The 19,905-nt window shown below is 38.6% G+C and overlaps 1 protein-coding gene across 5 annotated transcripts in view; it reads right to left on the bottom strand.

The window, feature by feature from the left end:
* Positions 1 to 1,032: 1,032 nt before the first annotated feature.
* GAB3 (GRB2 associated binding protein 3) overlaps positions 1,033 to 19,905 on the bottom strand; it is a 103,275-nt gene continuing 84,402 nt past the window's right edge. For 2 of the 5 annotated variants that reach the window (XM_012742283.3, XM_012742284.3), the window contains exons 9-11: positions 4,064 to 4,180; positions 2,658 to 2,770; positions 1,033 to 2,223 (exon numbers count right to left, since the gene is read on the bottom strand). In XM_012742283.3, coding sequence (XP_012597737.1) covers positions 2,154 to 2,223; positions 2,658 to 2,770; positions 4,064 to 4,180 — 300 coding nt within the window. In that variant the 3' untranslated portion in view covers positions 1,033 to 2,153. Of the gene's footprint in view, positions 2,224 to 2,653; positions 2,771 to 4,063; positions 4,181 to 19,905 lie in introns of those variants that run through there. The other 3 variants (XM_012742286.3, XM_012742287.3, XM_075999780.1) reach the window with 2 other exon arrangements.

Raw genomic sequence — 19,905 nt, 5'->3', positions numbered from 1 at the left:
GTGGCAGAGTGGGGTCAAGGTTCATTTTTGTCCATCTGGATCTCCTTCTGATGACCCGGCACCCTTTACTGGAAAGGCTGTCCTGTCCCCTCAGCTCTCCAGCTGCCCCTTCTGTCGTAGATGAAGTTCCATGGACGTGAGAGTCAGACTCTGGGTTCCGCTTTCTATCCTACTGGGCCCACTTGGCCAGCTTCCACCAATACCGAATTCTCTCAGTTGCAGAAAACAAAAACTAAGTTTATAAAACAAATGGCATAATTAAAATGAGGAAGTAATAAAAATGCAATTTAACATCAAGAGGAATAAAGTAGAAGCAGGAAGCTTGAAATTTAGGGAGGTTGAGTAAAGCGGCCAGAGCCTAAGGAGCCAGGGGTTTGAAGACCCTTTAGCTTAGGTTTAGAGGTCCCTGAGTAGCCCTGCAAGCCAACCTGCTCTCCTTTGTGTGATAGCTTGGTCTAGTGTGTGTTGGGCTCACGTTTGGCCTTATACTTCAGCAGGGGTGAGGAATTTAATGTGGCTTCTTGTCCTTTCTCTCAGCTCCAGGATACCCTGGACCTACCTTCTCTGTGCCTTTGGCCTGTTTCCTCAAAACCTGAGCTCACCCCCCTCCCTACTTTGTCCCCGAGTTGCTTCATGACATAGACATGCCACTGACCCAGGGCAGCTAGGAGCCTCAGCCACAGAGGAAAGGCAGGTGGTGGCAAAAGAGTTTTGACAAAGGTCGTTTATATGTGGTGTCAGGGAGAGCAGTGCATTTTACTGCCAATTATTGAAGCTAGCTTCTGATGAAGAAAAAAAAAAAGAAAATGTCAAGATGTGGTTTGGCCGAGCAGTGCTAATTACAGCCACCGGCTCAACACCTTTTGCAGTGAAATAACATGTGCAAAAGCCACTGCACGTGAGTCAGATTGAGTTTGTTGAACTTAAAAGCAGTAATAAACTTCACTTTCAAATACTTGGCTTTCAAAACTAGTTCTTTATTTACATTGAGTGCCATCATTTAAAACAAATAAGAAAGAAATTAAGGCATGATTCCTCCTTATAAGACTTTTATTAATGCCAGAAATAAAACAATAAAAACAAAATAAATTTGAAAACTCAGTGTGCTTGTGGGTGAGACAGTGTGAATGGGGACCAAGGAGACCGTAAGAGGAGAAAGCCAGGTTTGAGAGGAGCCTTCATTCAGCTGATTCTTGTTCCATGGTAAAATGGCTGGTACAGCGACCCTCCCCATGTGTGGCCCTGTGCCAGGCTGCGTGCTGGGCCTAGGCTTCCTCCCTCCCTAAGGAAAACTTCACTCCTGGGGTTCCTGGCTTTATAGCCCTCTGGGTTTGCAGGCTTGAGACCCTGCTGTCCCCTGTCCTGCACTGCACATCCCCTGATCTGGAGGAATTTCCTAACGAAATGAGACAGAAGGAAATGAAACAAAAAGGACTACAGAAAACAATGCGGGGTTAATTGCTGCCCTGCCCTGCGATGCTGATTCTCAAATCTTTTAGGAAAGTGTACACTTGACTCACAGTGATCTCATGGGATCATTTCTGTAACAAACACCAGGCCCTTTCTCACATACACATCATTGTCTCCACCAGAAAACAAGATTTGGCTGGCATCATTTTGACTTAAGGTGCCTTTCTCAGGAGCATATGCTGCTGTCAGCTCAAAAATTACCTGTACTTTGTTTCCTTGAATTGTTATGTTTTTAGCAATTTTATCAAAGCAGAACATAATCATATATACCCTGGAAATGAGGGCTGAAGTTACCTTTTTTTAAAATGATTTTTTTTATTCTGACCCCTATTATCACCTTTCATACCTTAAATGTAGAGAATTCCTATTCAGAGCATTCCTGTTTTTAATTAATCACACCCAAACAGGTCACACTACTCATATGTGTATTGCTTTATTTTGTAAATATGTTCCTGGAAATGTTTTCCAGAAACATATTTCTTTTTTTGGTTAATTGAATGACATTTCACTACTGACATAATTTCAGCTGCAGTTTTTTTTCTATCTTCAAGCTGGTAGCCCCAAGTGTCAATCTGATTCTGCCTCCATTGCTGTGACTTTAGGGGCTGGAACAAGATGGTCTCCAGGGGCCCCTTTACTAGGATAATTTATGATTCTTGAAGCATAGGAGAGAGGTCAAAATTTCAGGTATTGGAGTCAAACGATGTCATCCTGTTGGTAGCAACACTGGTTCCAATCTTCGTTCCAAATACTCTGTTTAAGAGATTTTTAACACAATTTTTAGAAAAAATGTTTTCTCGAGTCTTGTTTTTATCTTTCCTACCCTGCCTGAATGAATGGAGTTTTTCACATCCTAGTCTGTGGCTATGGTATCCTCTATCCCTACCTCTGCGACTGAAGAGCCCACTGCAGCCACCCCTGAGGGGTGGGGCATGGAGGGTGCACTGGGGAAGGAAACTGCTGCCACAAGCCCTCTCTCCTGAAGGTTCGTACCAAGACCACGGAAACTACACATCCTCTCTTGGTTCTGACCTGTGTTGACCATCAGTATGTTTTTAGCCAAAATAAAATAAAATAAAATAAAATAAAATAAAATAAAATAAAATAAAATAGTAACAAAATAAACTCAAACTGAGTCCCAATCGAGCTTCCCTGTTTCACATGCGGCCCGAGCCCACACTTCTCACACTTTGGATTGCCTTTCGTCTGTCCACTCCTGCCTTGTGTTCTGTAAAGCCTGTGTCTTCTGCTCATCCACCTGGACATAGTCCACTCTTTGCTCTTCTGAAAGGAGAAGTTTCTGAAGGAGGAGAACAAAAAGGTTTTCATTGCATCTAATGCAAAGTTTCAGGCAAATGCCTACCTTTCTGTGGTAGGTTACATTGCTACTAGATATTTGCTGCCCTTTCCTCCTTGTTTACATGTGTCTGTGTCTGCTCCCTTCAGCTTTGCTCTACCACATGCTTTGAGCGATGCAACATGAGTGTAAGTGACATGCCAATCCTAAGGAGAAAAGAGGCATCCTGTGATTATGCAATCTCTCTTTTTCCACTGCCAAAAGATGGCACATGTTAGATAGGGCTACTCCTCCTGCTTCAGCCCTTTATGTTCAATCCAGAGCTGAAGCAATAGACTGTCGTCTCATGAGTAACAACTGAAAGAGCCTTTGTTGTTGCAAAGAGCTGAGATTTGGGGGTTGTTTGTTTTGAGTACACATGCTACCAAAACTAACTAATGCACCTTTAGTACTTGTTGCTCCCACCCTTCTGATCAGCTTTTCTTGAATCTCAGTTCAGGTTTTTGGAATGATATTAAACATAGAGGAGAAGTAGGAGTTACTTTAGCAAAAGGGGAGGAAAGTATTCCAGAGTTTTTCCCAACACATATACACATACACATGGAATCATACCATGCATTCTGTTCAGTGAGTTGCTTTTTTATTCACTGAACAATACATTGTTAGGCACAGCTTTGATTATGACCATCTATTGCTCAAAAATATTTAATTGTCATCTACTGTTCACCATATTCACTCATTCCTTACACTGTGCAGGGGAGATACTAGAAAATGGCTAAGATTACTTCCATGTATTAATTCAATTAATCCTCACAACAGCCCTCAACATAACAGTTGTTATTTCTGATGCTCACTTTACAGATAAGAACACTACCCAGGGAAGTCAACACTGCCCACGCTGGCATTTGAGGCCCTTTATTAAGGGCCTTCTGAACTAGAGCTCCTTTCAACACTACCTAAAATTGAGCCAAACTAGCCTGCTACTTGTTCTCTAAACAGGCTTTTCCTATGCCTGGAGAGCCCTCTACCCCACCCTCATTTCTGCCTGAGAAATTTTTTTATAAACTTCATGGTCCAAATTTTGAAGGGTGTGAATATGACATGTTTATACATATACACACAAAGAGCATACCCTAAAAGGAAATACACCAGGATTTCACTCTCTGTAGGAGGCAGGATTAGGACTGATTTTAATATTCTTCATTATACATGTCTATATTTTTAACACCTTCTAAAGAGACTATGCATGGTTTGATAATCAGAAAAGTCTGAGTGGAAATGGAATCACTTTCCTACCTGCTGTATGGGGGCTGGCGATACTGAATTGAAGTCCAGGGCCAAATAATCCAGGTTGAATTTCTTCGTCCACATGAGTGCACCACTGCTCAAGGAGCTGGCTGTTGGGTGCACCTCCTAGGAACCAACATCACAGGACTCAGGTTAATGATAATTAGTCAGGCTGCCCAAGGGAAGGAGATCGTAACACAATGGTTTCATGAGACCTGAGCAGATCAGCCTGCATATCTGAGTGAGAGCTGGCATTTCAAACATATTATAGCCAGTTTGGCCTTTACTATGAAACCATACCATTATTCACCATTGAAACAGTTTGCCAGAATCCTCTCAAAAAGGAATCTGCTTTATGGATCTGACAGGCCCAAGATATCTTAGAGATTAAAACTTCAAAAGATCAACTACAGTTATTAAAATTCTAGTAAAGGTATCCCAATGCATTTAAGGATACCTTACACAATACAAACAGTTATTACATAAGTGAAACTCACTACCCAGCTTGGAATTCTACCAATACCTTTGAAGCTATTGTTTCCGCTCTGCCATCTCCTCCTCTTGTCCCAAGAAGTGGAGCGCTATCTTGAATTTTGTGCTGATCATCCCTTTCTTTTTAAATACAGTTTTGTGTATATGTAAGTAACTAGGCAATTTTGGGTGTCTTATCAACAGAATTACATCATATGTATTTTTGGTGGCTTTAATTTTTTGCCTAGAGAGTAATCATTTGTTGGTTATATATGTTGCAGATATCCCATCACAGTGTGTGGCTTTTCTTTTTATTTCTTTTTGTGGTATTTCTTTTAATGAAGAAGTTACTAATTTTAATGTAACATGTCAATCTTTTCTTGTACGGTTTATATTTGCATTTTGTTTAAGGAATTCTTCTCTATGCTGACTTCGTAATTTATTTCCCTATATTTTCTCCTAAAATTATAAAGTTTTGCCCTTCATGTTTAAGCAATAATCTCACTTGAACCGATTTTAATACTGTGTATGGTGGTGCAATAGGAATACAATTCATTCCTTTTTTGTTTGTTTATTCTTACCCCAGATAGATAATCATCCTTTCCCCAGTAATGCAACCCCCATCCATAGGTCAAGCTCCCATATGTGTTTGGGTCTGTTTCTGGGCTTCCCCTTGTATTTTATTGGTATATAGGTCTACCTCTGCACTACCTCTGTAGTACTCTGTGGAGACTACTGTAGCTGTTAATGAGTCTTAATCTCTGGTAGGACAAATTCCCTTCACTTTGTTCTTCTAGAATTTCTTGAGTAATCTTGACCCTTTAATCTTATATACACATTTTAGAATCAGCTTCAAAGTTCCTCAATAACCTGTTAGAGATTTGGTAGGATAACATCTTTAATATCTGAGCCTTTCTATTCAGGAATATGGTACACTTTTCCATTTATTTAGTTCTTCTTAATGGTTTTCAATAAAGTTTTAATAATTTTCTCCATATGTTTTTACTAATCTTTTGTTAGATTTATCCCTAAATACATAAGAGTTTGTTGTTACTGTAAATGGCATGTTCTGTTTAAATTCCATTTTCTGTTTGTTATCACTATGTAGACATTCAACTGACTTTTTTTTTTTTTTTTTGAGACAGAATCTGGCTCTGTTGCCCGGGCTAGAGTGTCGTGGTGTCAGCCTAGCTCACAGCAACCTCAAATTCCTGGGCTCAAGCGATCCTCCTGCTTCAGCCTCCCGGGTAGCTGGGACTACAGGCATGCACTACCAAGCCCAGCTAATTTTTCCGATTTTTTTTTAGTTGTTTGGCTAATTTCTTTCTATTTTTAGTAGAGAGAGGGTCTCGCTCTTGCTCAGGATGGTCTCAAACTCTGGAGCTCAAGCGATCCTCCTGCCTCGGCCTCCCAGAGTGCTAGGATTACAGGTGTGAGCCACCATGCCCAGCCTCAACTGACCTTTATGTATTTATTTTAAATATGTCATTGATAATATATTTTATTAATTCTCATTATTTATTTTACTAATTGACTTGTTAATTATAGTTATTTCCAAGTAGATTATTTTGAGTTTTCTGGTTACACAATCACTTCATCTGTGAATAATCACTGTTTGTCTTCTTCCTTCCGGAACTACCTATTGTGGACAATTCCTGAACCAACTGGGTACTCTGTAGTATAAGGTTTGTTGCTTCTTCCTTCCTCCCAGCATATTTAAGATTTAATTGTCCTGGGTCTTACAAGTCATTTACTATACATATCCATCTGCCTTCCAGTATCCGGTATGTTACTGCTATTTTCTTCTCCAATTCCTCACATCCTTGTGGGTTTATGACTTTAACAAATCTCTTTACTATTATTTTAGAGGGTGTTTTAGAATGGAGAGAAAATAGAGGCTGGTGGTCAATCTGCCATCTTTACTGAGATGTCTATTAACAGATTATCTAATGTTATAACTGGGATAAATCCAACTTGTTAGTGTATATAATCAGTTTTACTTTTTTTCTATATATTTTTAGTTGTCCAGCTAATTCCTTTCTATTTTTAGTAGAGATGGGGTTTCGCTCTTGCTCAGGCTGGTCTTGAACTCCTGAACTCAAATGATTCTCCCGTCTCAGCCTCCCAGAGTGCTAGGATTACAGATATGAGCCACTGCACCCGGCCTGTAATCAGTTTTATATATTGCTGAGTTCATTTTACTAAAATCATCTTTAGGATGTCTTATGCAACCACTTTATTGAAATAAAATTCCATATCATACAATTCACCCATTTGAAGTATACAACTTAGTGGTGTTTAGTATAGTCACACATTTGTGCAATCATAACCTTAATCAGTTTCAGAACATTTTCATCACCCCAAAAAGAAATCCTGTACCCCTTAGTTATCACCTCCCAGTCCCCTCATCTCCCCCAGCTCTAGGCAACCATGTTATTCTAATTTCTGTCTCTATAGATTTGCTTATTCTAGATACTTCATACGAAAAATATCATATGATGTGTGGTCTTTTGTGACTGGCTTCTTTCACTCAGTATATTATTTTCAAGGTTCATGCACATTGTTCTATGTATCAGTATTTTATCTTTTATGGCGAAATAATATTCCATTGTATGGCTATACTCTATTTTATGTATGCATTTATCAGTTGATGAATATTTCAGTTGTTTTCACTTTGGGCTATTATGAAAAATGCTGCTATGAACCTTTGTGTACAAGTATTTGGTTGGATATATTCTTCTTTAGTGTTTTTAAATCTGCATCCTTGACTGAGATTGGCCTATAATTTTCTACTTTTTTTTTTTTTTTTTTTTTTTGAGACAGAGTCTCACTTTGTTGCCCAGGCTAGAGTGAGTGCCGTGGCGTCAGCCTAGCTCACAGCAACCTCAAACTCCTGGGCTCAAGCGATCCTTCTGCCTCAGCCTCCCAAGTAGCTGGGACTACAGGCATGTGCCACCATGCCTGGCTAATTTTTTATATATATATCAGTTGGCCAATTAATTTCTTTCTATTTATAGTAGAGACGGGGTCTCGCTCTTGCTCAGGCTGGTTTTGAACTCCTGACCTTGAGCAATCCGCCCGCCTCGGCCTCCCAAGAGCTAGGATTACAGGCGTGAGCCACAGCGCCCGGCCTATAATTTTCTACTTATGTTATTGCTATTTGTTTTGGTATCAAGCTATTTGAGCCTCATATTTTCTTTCTATTGTTGGAGGTGTTTATATAAGATTGTTATTATCTCTTCCTTTTGGTAGAAACTGTTGGTAAAGTTGTTTGGGCCTTGTGATCCTTTGTAGTAAAAATTTTCCCACTGATTTAGTTTCTTTAATGGGTATATAACCATTCAGTTTTCTATTTCTACTTAAGTCAGTCTTTGATTTTTTTTAAATTCCAAAGATTTGCCTATTTTTTTCACCAAAGTTTTCAAATTTATTGGGGTAAAGTTTATAATATTCTCTCATGTAGTTAATTGTATTTGCAATTATCTCCTTTTTATTCTTAATATCATTAATTTGTATCCATATCTTTTTATTGATTAGTTGTGTTCAGTTTTAGTCTTTTTATAGAGAGAATTATGGCTGTGTTGATCCTCTCTAATTTTGTTGTTTTGTCAATTTCTCTCCTTGACCATTCTACTTTTGTAGAGTTTGTTTTTTCAACTTATTATTTAAAATTTTTTCAAACAATTAATCAAATTAAAAATATATTCCCACTATCCACTAACCTGCTTGTGAGTCTTTGGACTTTCTCAGGTTTGGTATCATGAATTGTGAGAAACTCTGTCATAATCCCTTTATATATTGCTTCTCTCCTATTTCTTCTATGAGTTCCTCCTGCAACTCTGAGTAGATAAATGTTTGACCTTCTCATCCTATATTCTATGTGTCAACTTTCTTTGATATTTTCCATGTTTTTATCTCCTTGTCCTGATTTATCAGTAACTTCTTCATAATAATCTTCCAGTTCATTAAATCACTCTTTATGTTTAGTCTGTTTAACTTATCCATTGAGTTTCTACTCTCACCCTTATTTTTATGTCTAGAAGTTCTAAATATTTTTTAATCTACTTGGCCATTTTTAATAGTATATTGTTACTCAATCCAACTTTCAATTCCTCATCTTATTTCTTTAACCATATCAAACATACTTATTTTATATTCAAAATCCAATATTTCTAAAAATAACTTACTTCTATATTTGAGTCTACTATTTATAATTCTAGTTTATTTTCAGGACTTGTCATTTCTCAATATTTTTGGTTCTAGAGATTTCCCTTCTGTACTTGTCAGCTGAGTTTTAGATTTTAAAAATGTTCTTTTAAGGCCGGGCGCTGTGGCTCACGCCTGTAATCCTAGCTCTTGGGAGGCCGAGGCGGGCGGATTGCTCAAGGTCAGGAGTTCAAAACCAGCCTGAGCAAGAGCGAGACCCCGTCTCTACTATAAATAGAAAGAAATTAATTGGCCAACTGATATATATATAAAAAATTAGCCGGGCATGGTGGCGCATGCCTGTAGTCCCAGCTACCTGGGAGGCTGAGGCAGAAGGATCACTCGAGCCCAGGAGTTTGAGGTTGCTGTGAGCTAGGCTGACGCCACGGCACTCACTCTAGCCTGGGCAACAAAGCGAGACTCTGTCTCAAAAAAAAAAAAAAAAATGTTCTTTTAAAATATATTCTCGGCTGGGCGCGGTGGCTCACTCCTGTAATCCCAGCACTCTGGGAGGCTGAGGCGGGCAGATTGCTCGAGGTCAGTTCGAAACCAGCCTGAGTAAGAGCGAGACCTGTCTCTACTATAAATAGAAAGAAATTAATTGGCCAACTAATACATAGAGAAAAAATTAGCCGGGCATGGTGGCACATGCCTGTAGTCCCAGCTACTTGGGAGGCTGAGGCAGGAGGATCGCTTGAGCCCAGGAGTTTGAGGTTGCTGTGAGCTAGGCTGATGCCACGGCACTCACTCTAGCCTGGGCAACAAAGCAAGACTCTGTCTCCAAAAAAAAAAAAAAAAAACAAATAAAATATATTCTCTATCACATTAAGATATTTTATGGCAGAATAGAGTGGTTCATTCTTGTAATCCCAGCACTCTAGGAGGCTAAGGTGGGAGCGATCACTTGAGGTCAGGAGTTTGAGACCAGCCTAGGCAGCATACTGAAACCCTATCTCTCCACACACACATACACAAAATTAGCTGGGTGTTGTGGCATGTGCCAATAGTCCTAGCTACTGGGGAGGGTGAGGTGGGAGGATCGCTTGAACCCAGGAATTTGAGGCTGCAGTGAGCTATTATCATGTGACTGCACTTCAGTCTGGGCAACAGAGTGAGACCCTATCTCTTAAAAAAAATAAAATAAATATACTTTATATGAGGGGTATTTTTCATGCTACCTGCCTACCAGAGTGCCCCATCACATTTTTTAAAAAATATAATAAATGTAGTTCCATTTCCAGTAATGTTGGATTAAGTCATTTTGACCATCCATCCTGTTGAGAACAATGGAAAGAAAATGAGACTTGACCTCTATCTCACATCATACAGAAAAATTAATTAAAGGTGCATTATAGATCCACATGTGAGGGTAAAACTATAAAGCTCCTAGGAAATAACCAAAATTCACTCAAGATTAAACAGATAAAGTTAATGTTCCTATAAATATTAAAAAAATTGAATTCACCCAATGTTTTCACTAGTGAATTATACCAAAATTCTAAAGAATAAATAGAACTAATTCTACATAATCCATTCCAGAAAAATACAACAGGAGAGAACACTTCCTGAGGAGTACAGCATTACCTTGATAACAAAACCACACAAAAACACTACAAAAACCTACAGCTCAACATTCATTATGAACATAGGCACAAAAATACTCAAAAACCATTAGTAAATCAAATCTAGCAACATATAGAAAGAATAATATACCATGACCAAATGGATTTATTCAGTGAACACAAGACTGGTTCAATGTTCAGAAATAAAGCAGTATGATCCACAATGTTAACAGTGTAAAAAAGAAAACTAGGCTAGGCCTCATGCCTATAATCCAAGTCCTATGACTCTGGGAGGTCAAGGCAGGAGGATCGCTGAAGGTCAGGAGTTCGAAATCAGCCTGAGCAACAGTGAGACCCAATCTCTGTTAAAAATTGAAAGAAATTAATTGGACAACTAAAAATATATAGAAAAAATTAGCCGGGCATGGTAAGACATGCCTGTAGTCCCAGCTACCCGGGAGGCTGAGGCAGGAGGATCGTTTGAGCCCAGGAGCATGAGGTTGCTGTGAACTAGGCTGACACCACAGCACTCTAGCCCAGGCAACAGAGTGAGATTGTCTCAAAAAAACAAACAAACAAACAACAACAAAAAAACCAACAACAACAAAAAAACAAAGATAAGAATAAAAATTAGCCGGACATGGTGGCACATGCCTATAGTCCCAGCTACTGAGGAGGCTGAGGCAGGAGGATCGTTTTGAGCCCAGGAGTCTGAGGTTGCTGTGAGCTAGGCTGACCCCATGGCACTCTAGCCCAGGCAACAGAGTCAGACTGTCAAAAAAAAAAAAAAGAAAAAGAAAAAGAAAAGAAAACTAAATGATCATATTAATGAATGCAAAAAAAGCATTTAATAAAATTCAACATCCATTCATGATAAAACTCTCAGCAAACCAGCAATAGAAGAGAGCTTCCTTAATCTGATAAAGAACATCTATAAACAGCTAACATTGTACTTAATAGTTAAAGGCTGAATGCTTTTCCCCTTAAGATGGCAAACAAGACATTTATTCAACATTGTACTGGAAATGTTAGCCTGGGGATAAGGCAATCAAAAGAAATAAAGAGCATACAGATTGAAAATGAAGAAATAAAACTTTATATTCACAGATGCCATGATTATGTAAACAGAAAATCCCAAGAAATCTAAAGAAAAGAATAACCTCATAATAAGTGAATTTAGCAATGTTTCAGGATACAAGATCAAAACACAAAAATTGATCATATTTCTATATACTACCAATGGACCACTGGAAGCTGAAATTACAAAAATGCCATGATAATAGCTCCAAATATGAAATACTTACATATAAACTCATAAAACATGCATAAGATCTATATGTAAAATTACAAAATTCCAAGGAAACAAATCAAAGAAAATTTGAGTAAATGGAAAGACATACTGGATTTGTTAATTAAAAGATTCAGTATAGCCGGGCGTGGTGGCTCACGCCTGTAATCCTAGCACTTTGGGAGGCCGAGGTGGGCGGATTGCTCAAGGTCAGGAGTTCGAAACCAGCCTGAGCAAGACCCCGTCTCTACCAAAAATAGAAATAAATTAATTGACCAACTAAAAAAATATATATATACAAAAAAAATAATTAGCCGGGCATGGTGGCTCATGCCTGTAGTCCCAGCTACTCGGGAGGCTGAGGCAGTAGGATCGCTGAGCCGCGGAGATTGAGGTTGCTGTGAGCCAGGCTGACGCCACGGCACTCACTCTAGCCTGAGCAACAAAGTGAGACTCTGTCTCAAAAAAAAAAAAAAAAAAAAAAAAAAAAAGATTCAGTATAGTAAAGATGTTAATTCTCAAATTTTGCTTAAAGATTTAGTGCAATTCCAATAAAAAAATCTTATAAAGATATTTTGTAGATAAAGAAAAGCTAATTCTAAAATTTATATGGAAAGACAAAGGAAATAGAATAACAAAAACAAATTTTAAAAACAAGAATGAAGTTGGGTAAAATATACTTCCTAATTTTAAGATTTACTATGAAGCTAAAATAATCATAACTGTGTGGTATAGGCAAAGGGATAGACAATGAATGGGATAGAGATTCTACATAAGTATACCCAACTGATTTTTTTTTTTTACAAAGCTGCAAAGGCAATTCAATGAAGAAAGGATTGTCTTTTTAATAAATGATACTGGAACAATTGGACATCCCTATGCAAAAAAATCAACTTCAGCTTCACATCTTACAAAAAGAATTAACTCGAAATGGATTATAGGCCTAAATATAAAACCATGATAATTTGAGAAGAAAATATAGGAGAAAATCCTAATTAACTAGGGTTAGGCAAAGAGTTTAGACATGATAAGTGTCCATGAAAGAAACAAAATCAATAAATAAGACTTAATTAAATTTTAAAATGTTTGCTCTGCAAAAGACAGAAGAGAATGAAAGGACAAGCTCCAAATTCAGAGAAAATATTTGCAAACTATATATCCATTGGATGACCTGTACACAGAATATATAAAGAACTCTTAAAACTCAATGTAAGAAAACAAACAACTTGATTAAAAATTGGGCAAAAAGGTATTCCAACAAAGAAGATATATGGATGGCAAGTAAGCACACAAAAATATGTTCACCCACCTTTGCCATTAGGGAAATACACATTAAAATCACACTGAATACACTGCAGACCTATTGAATGTCTAAAGGAAAAAAACCTGGTAATACCTTGTATGCCGTCAAGGAGGTGGAGCAACTGAAACTCTCATAAATTGTAGGTGGGAGCTCAAAATGGTACAGTCACTGTGGAAAACATTTTGGTAGTATCTTATAAAGTTAAATGAACAATTGATGATCCAATTAAACATAAAGTTGATGACTCAGCACCCCCACTTCTGAGTATTTATCCTGGAGCTGGGTTTCTCAACAGTGGCACTATTGACATTTGGGTTGGAGAGTTCTTTGTTATGGGGGTTGTACATTGTAGGTTGTGCAGTAACATCTCTGAACTCTTACCACTAGATCCCAGTAGCACCAGCTCTTCCACTCCAGGTTGTGTCAACCAAAAATGTCTCTAGACATTAGCAAATGTCCCTTGAGGAACAAAATCACCCCTGGTTGAGAACTACTGCCCTAGACAAATGAAAACTTATATCCATGAAAAAACTTGTAAAAGGCCATTAAGGCTGGGCACCATGGCTCACACCTGTAATCCTAGGACTCTGGAAGGCCAAGGCGGGTGGATTGCTCGAGGACAGGAGTTCGAAACCAGCCTGAGCAAGAGCGAGACCCCGTCTCTACTATAAATAGAAAGAAATTAATTGGCCAACTAATATATATAGGAAATTAGCCGGGCATGGTGGCGCATGCCTGTAGTCCCAGCTACTCAGGAGGCTGAGGCAGGAGGATTGCTTGAGCCCAGGAGTTTGAAGCTGCTGTGAGCTAGGCTGATGCCAGGGCACTCTAGCCCAGGCAACAGAGTGAGACTCTGTCTCAAAAAAAAAAAAAAACAAACCATTAAAATCAGGAAAACGACAACGATGCCCACTTTTGCTACTTCTATTCAACAAAGTATTGGAAGTCCTAGACAAAGCAATCAGGGAAGAAAAAAGAAATAAAAGTTATCTAAATTGGAAAGAGACAAGTAGAATAATCTCTATTTGCTGATGATATGCTCCTATATATAGAAAACCTTAAAGATTTCACATAAAAACTAATAATAAATGAAAAAATAAATTCAGCAATGTTGCAGGATATAGTATCAACATCCAAAAATCAGATGCACTTCTATACACTAACAATGAACAATCCCAGAAGGCAATTAAGAAAACAATTTCACTCATAATAGCATCAACAGAATAAATTACTTAGGAATAAATTTAACCAAGAAGACAGACTGTACACTGAAAACTAGAAAACATTGCTGAGGTGGGAAGGGAAGCCTGAAGGCACATTTTTGCTAAGGGATTCTGTGCAAGAGGACTACCTTTTCTCTGTGAACTTCCGCCACTACAACAAATCCCTGCATGCCCAAATTGAACTTTAGTTTTGATGCACATAACCCGTATGTATGCCACTCCTCCACTGTAACAGCACTTTTAGGACATTGTAAAGATCCCAGTTCTTGCACGTTTTTCCAACCATTGCTTATTATTATCGCTCAGTAGGACTTTTTCTTTGAGCCTGCAGTATATCTGTCATACAGTAATCTGCAGGTGCACCACCTATAATGGAATGGATGGCTCCCTTTACCATCAATGTTACAGGATTTTTTTTAAAGGACTATCATTGTAAACAAAAAGTTAGGGTTAGCTGGTTAAAAAGAGAACCAGTTAAGGCAATGTAAATGCTTCTGTCCCCAAAGGGTATCAACTAGGTCTGCTTTCATGTGCATCAGACAATACACCGATAGCAAGCACACATGTCAGTGCTAGATTTTTTCATACAGTGTGTAAGCTTAGTGTTAGTGTTTGTCAGGTGCAGTCTGCTGTTACTTATTCAGATAAACGTGGTGCCTATTGGAACAACAGAGGATAGAGCTACAGGTATTCAGTAAGACTACAAAAACATTTTGCTAATTTAGCTAACACTTTTGTTTTTAATGGCTGTAGTAACTGAGTTAGGCAACTTTGGGGCATTTGTTGTGAAGAATTATAGTTCTTACCAAAGAACAAATTTTAATATTGGATGAGAGCTGGGCGCAGTGGCTCACACCTGTAATCCTAGCACTCTGGAAGGCTGAGGTGGAAGGATAGGTCAAGGTCAGGAGTTCGAAACCAGCCTGAGCAACAGCAAGAACTCGTCTCTACTAAAAATGGAAAGAAATTAATTGGACAACTAAAAATATATAGAAAAAATTAGCCAGGCATGGTGGCGCATGCCTATAATCTCAGCTACTTGGGAGGCTGAGGCAGGAGGATCGCTTGAGCCCAGGAGTCTGAGGTTGCTGTGAGCTAGGCTGACGCCATGGCACTCTAGCCTGGGCAGCAAAGTGAGATTCTGTCTCAAAAAAAAAAAATATTGGATGAGTATTTTAACAGTGTGACTAATGTTTTAAATTATTTTTTTAAGAGTTTCTCTATAACCTTCCAAAAGTAGTGATGTTTTTAGTCACTATAAATCAAGCTTTGGAAGTCCAAGAAATAAAAGACTGCTTTCCTTTTAGACAACACTGCAATTTCTGGCCACAGGGGCATAATGCAGTTCACTTAAGTGTTGATGTAGTTTATAGTCAGACTCTTTTTCTCTTCTGAAAAAGGTACTGTTAAGTAAACCAGGTTTTCTATATAGTAGCTCTTAAAATTTTCATACCTATGAAGTAGAATTTTATTTAAAGGCCTTAGGTATTAATTTTTTCAATGAGTGCTTTAATTTAAAACAGATATTTGAATAGCTGCTGCACTGTAGTGTCATGCGTGTGATATTTTTAAGTTAACACGTGCTATCTAATCGTTTAATAAAAGTTGGATCTTGGCCGGGCGCTGTGGCTCACGCCTGTAATCCTAGCTCTTGGGAGGCCGAGGCGGGCGGATTGCTCAAGGTCAGGAGTTCAAAACCAGCCTGAGCAAGAGCGAGACCCTGTCTCTACTATAAATAGAAAGAAATTAATTGGCCAACTGATATACATATACAAATATTAGCCGGGCATGGTGGCGCATGCCTGTAGTCCCAGCTACCCGGGAGGCTGAGGCAGAAGGATCACTGGAGCCCAGGAGTTTGAGGTTGCTGTGAGCTAGGCTGACACCACGGCACTCACTCTAGCCTGGGCAACAAAGCGAGACTCTGTCTCAAAAAAAAAAAAAAAAAAAAAAAAAAAGTTGGATCTTTTCCTGTGCCCATCATAAGTTTGTGAACCATGAAGAAAATGAGACTAGAAGATTCCCAAACAAGTCAGATAATAGTAACTACAGTAGTTGCTAATGTTGAGATTTTTATTAAACAGTAATTAATAATTTGGATGGAAGCATTTATCTTTTTGTTGTAAACTATTTTTTTTTTTTGAGACAGAGTCCCACTCTGTTGCCTGGGCTAGAGTGCCATGGGGTCAGCCTAGCTCACAGCAACCTCAGACTACTAGGCTCAAGTGATCCTACTGCCTCAGCCTCCCGGGTAGCTGGGATTACAGGCATGTGCCACCATGCTGGATAATTTTTTCTATATATTTTCAGTTTGCCAACTAATTTCTTTCTGTTTTTAGTATAGAGGGGTTTCACTCTTGCTCAGGCTGGTCTAAACTCCTGACCTTGAGCAATCCTCCTGCCTCGGCCTCCCAGAGTGCTAGGATTACGGGCGTGGGCCACCACGCCTGGCCTGTTGTAAACTCTTATAGCTGAATTCCTTAAGTATAATTGATAGAATTTCGGTGCAGTTAATTCTTAGTAGAAAATCTGAAACCTAAATTGCAGATTTAGAAGGTATTGTACAACCACTGTATCTGTAAATAACTTTAATTAGCACCTTTTTGTGACTTAGAATAATATGTAATACTACTTGAGTGAGCTCTTTTGGAACTTACACCAAGTTCTAGTGTTTGCTTCTTAGTAATTGGATTGAATTTACAGTTCTGTTCTAGACATTTTGCACTAAAGTAGCCAAACCCATTCTTGTGTCTTTTTGTTAATGTGTTCTATATACCACTGGTGAATGCTCCATAGTTTCCTTACCTGCTGCTACAGAATGTCATTTTATATCCCTATGGATAGTGCCAAGGCTAAAAAAAGAAAAGCTATATTTGTATGTAACACTAACCCTTTGACTGCTAATGTATGTTTCTGTTTGCTGTGCTTTGTTATGGCTGCTTTTTTGTGCTAATAAAGTATGTTTGGTGTTCCTCTTGTAAAAAAAAAAATTGCTGAAAGTAAAGGAGATATAAATAAATGAAAAGATATGTGTGTTCAAGGATTGAAAGACTTAATATTGTTTTTTCATATTTATTTATTTATTTGTTTGTTTGTTTGTTTTGAGACAAAGTCTCCCTTTGTTGTCCAGGCTAGAGTGAGTGTCGTGGCGTCAGCCTAGCTCACAGCAACCTCAAACTCCTGGGCTCAAGCAATCCTGCTGCCTCAGCCTCCTGAGTAGCTGGGACTACAGGCATGTGCCACCATGCCTGGCTAATTTTTTCTCTATATATTAGTTGGCCAATTAATTTCTTTCTATTTATAGTAGAGACAGGGTGTCGCTCTTGCTCAGGCTGGTTTCCAATTCCTGACCTCGAGCAATCCACCTGGCTCAGCCTCCCAGAGTGCTAGGATTACAGGCGTGGGCCACTGCGCCTGGCTGAAAGACTTAATATTGTTAAGATGACAATATTACACAAAAATAATCTGCAAATTCAAAGTATTCCCCATCAGAATCCCAATGGCATTTTTTTTGCAGAAATAGACAAACCTATCCTAAAATTCACATGGAATCTTCAGGGATCCTGAATAGCAAAATCAATCTTGAAAAAGAAGAACAGATTTGGAAAAGTTGCACTTTCTGATTTCAAAACTTACTACAAGGCTAAGCTACAGTAATTAAAACAGTGGGCTCTAGCAACAAGGACAGATAGATAGACCAATGGAATAGAATAGAGAGCTTAGAAATAAACTCTTGCACATCTGGCCAACTGATTTTCAACAAAGGTGCCAACACCCCTCAATGTGGGGAAAGGACAATCTTTTCAACAGATGGTGCTGAGGAAAACTAGAAGTCCATATGCAAAAGGATTAAGCTGGACTCTAACCTTATAACATATACAAAAATTAACTCAAAAAGGATCATAGACTTAAATATAAGAGCTAAAATTATAAAACTCTTAGAAGAAATCAGGAGAAAATCTCCACAGCATTGGATTTGGCAATAATTTCATGGATATGACACTAAAAGCAAGGCAATAAAGGGAGAAAAAGAAGCTGGGTGCAGTGGCTCATGCCTGTAAACCTAGCACTCTGGGAGGCCAAGGCAGGTGGGGACTGTCTGAGTTCAGGAGTTCAAGACTAGCCTGAATAAGAGTAAGATCCCTTCTCTACCAAAAATAGAAAAAATTAGCTGGGCATGGTGGAGCATGCCTGTAGTCCCAGCTACTTGGGAGGCTGAGGCAGAAGGATCACTTGAGCCCAGGAGTTAGAGGTTGCTGTGAGCTAGGTTGACGCCATGGCACTCTAGCCCGGGAAATAGAGTGAGACTCTGTCTCAGAAAACAAAAAAAGGGGAAAAAAGATAAATTTGACTTCATCAAAATCAAAAACTCCTGTGCATCAAGGGACACCATCAAGATAGTGAAATCTCCACAGAATGGGAGAAAATATTTGCAAATCATATATTTGATAAGGAGTTGCTACCCAGAATATATTTTTTAAAACTCCTATACCTCAACAACAACAAAAAAGAAACATGCAATTTAAAAATGTGCAAAGGACTTGAATAGACATTTCTCAAAAAAAGATATAAAGGCCAGGCACGGTGGCTCAAGCCTGTAATTCCAGCACTCTGGGAGGCCGAAGCAGGAGTATCACTTGAGCTGAGGGGTTTGAGACCAGCCTGAGCAAGAGCGAGACTCCATCTCTACCAAAAATAGAGAAATTAGCCAGGCGTTGTGGCGCACACCTGTAGTCCCAGCTACTACCATGTTTCCCCCAAAATAAGACAGGGTCTTATATTTATTTTTCCTCAAGAAGACACCCTAGGGCTTATTTTCAGGGGATGTGTTATTTTTTTTTAAGTATGGTACAACAATCTACATTTATTCAAATATAATTAAGTTGTCTTCTTCTGGAACATCATTATAATTCTCCAAACCCCAAATTCCATCCTGAATTTCTTGCAACTCTATTTCCTTTAGAACCATTGGCCCCAATCTCTCATGTTGAGCAATAGAGCTCTCAGATGAGAAGGGCTGTTCGTCTTCTTTACCACTCCACCAGGAAATGCATGGGTTGTGCAGATACCCTGTGTAGCCACACCCATCACTAGGTCTTATTTTCAGGGTAGGCTGATATTGCGCAAATGCTTAGAAATCCTGCTAGGGCTTATTTTATGGGTAGGTTTTATTTTCGGGGTAACACGGTAGGGAGGCTGAGGCAGGAGGATCGCTTGAACCCGGGAGTTTGAGGTTGCAGTGACCTACAATGATAATGATGCCACTGCACTCTACCAGAGGCCGCCAGAGCAAGACTCTGTCAAAAAACAAAAACAAAAACAAAAAAAAAAACAAAGAAGATATACAAATGGCCAATAAGCACATGAAAAGATGATTAACATTACTAATCATTAGGAAAATGCAAATGAAAACCACAATGAGATACCACTTCACACTCAGTAGGATGGCTATTATTTTTAAAAAAGGAAATAAGTCTTAGTGAGGTCGCAGTGAAATTGGAATTTGTGTGCATTACTGACAGGAATGTAAGATAGTGCAGCCACTGTGGAAAAGAAGTTTGGTAGTTCCTTAAAAAATTAAGCATAGAATTACCATATGATCCAGAAATTCCACTTCTAGATATATATTCAAAAGAATTAAAAGTAGGAACTCAAACATGTATTTGTATACAAACGTTCATAGCACCATTATTGATAATAGACAAATGGTAAAATCAACCCAAGTGGCCATTAACAGATGAATGAACAAAAAATATAGTATATCCATATAATTAAATATTATTCAGCCTTAAAAATGA

The sequence above is a fragment of the Microcebus murinus genome, unplaced genomic scaffold (assembly GCF_040939455.1).
Source record: "Microcebus murinus isolate Inina unplaced genomic scaffold, M.murinus_Inina_mat1.0 scaf005_hap2_Mmur4.0, whole genome shotgun sequence".
NCBI lineage: Eukaryota > Metazoa > Chordata > Mammalia > Primates > Cheirogaleidae > Microcebus > Microcebus murinus.
This window is presented reverse-complemented; position numbering and strand designations above follow the sequence as displayed.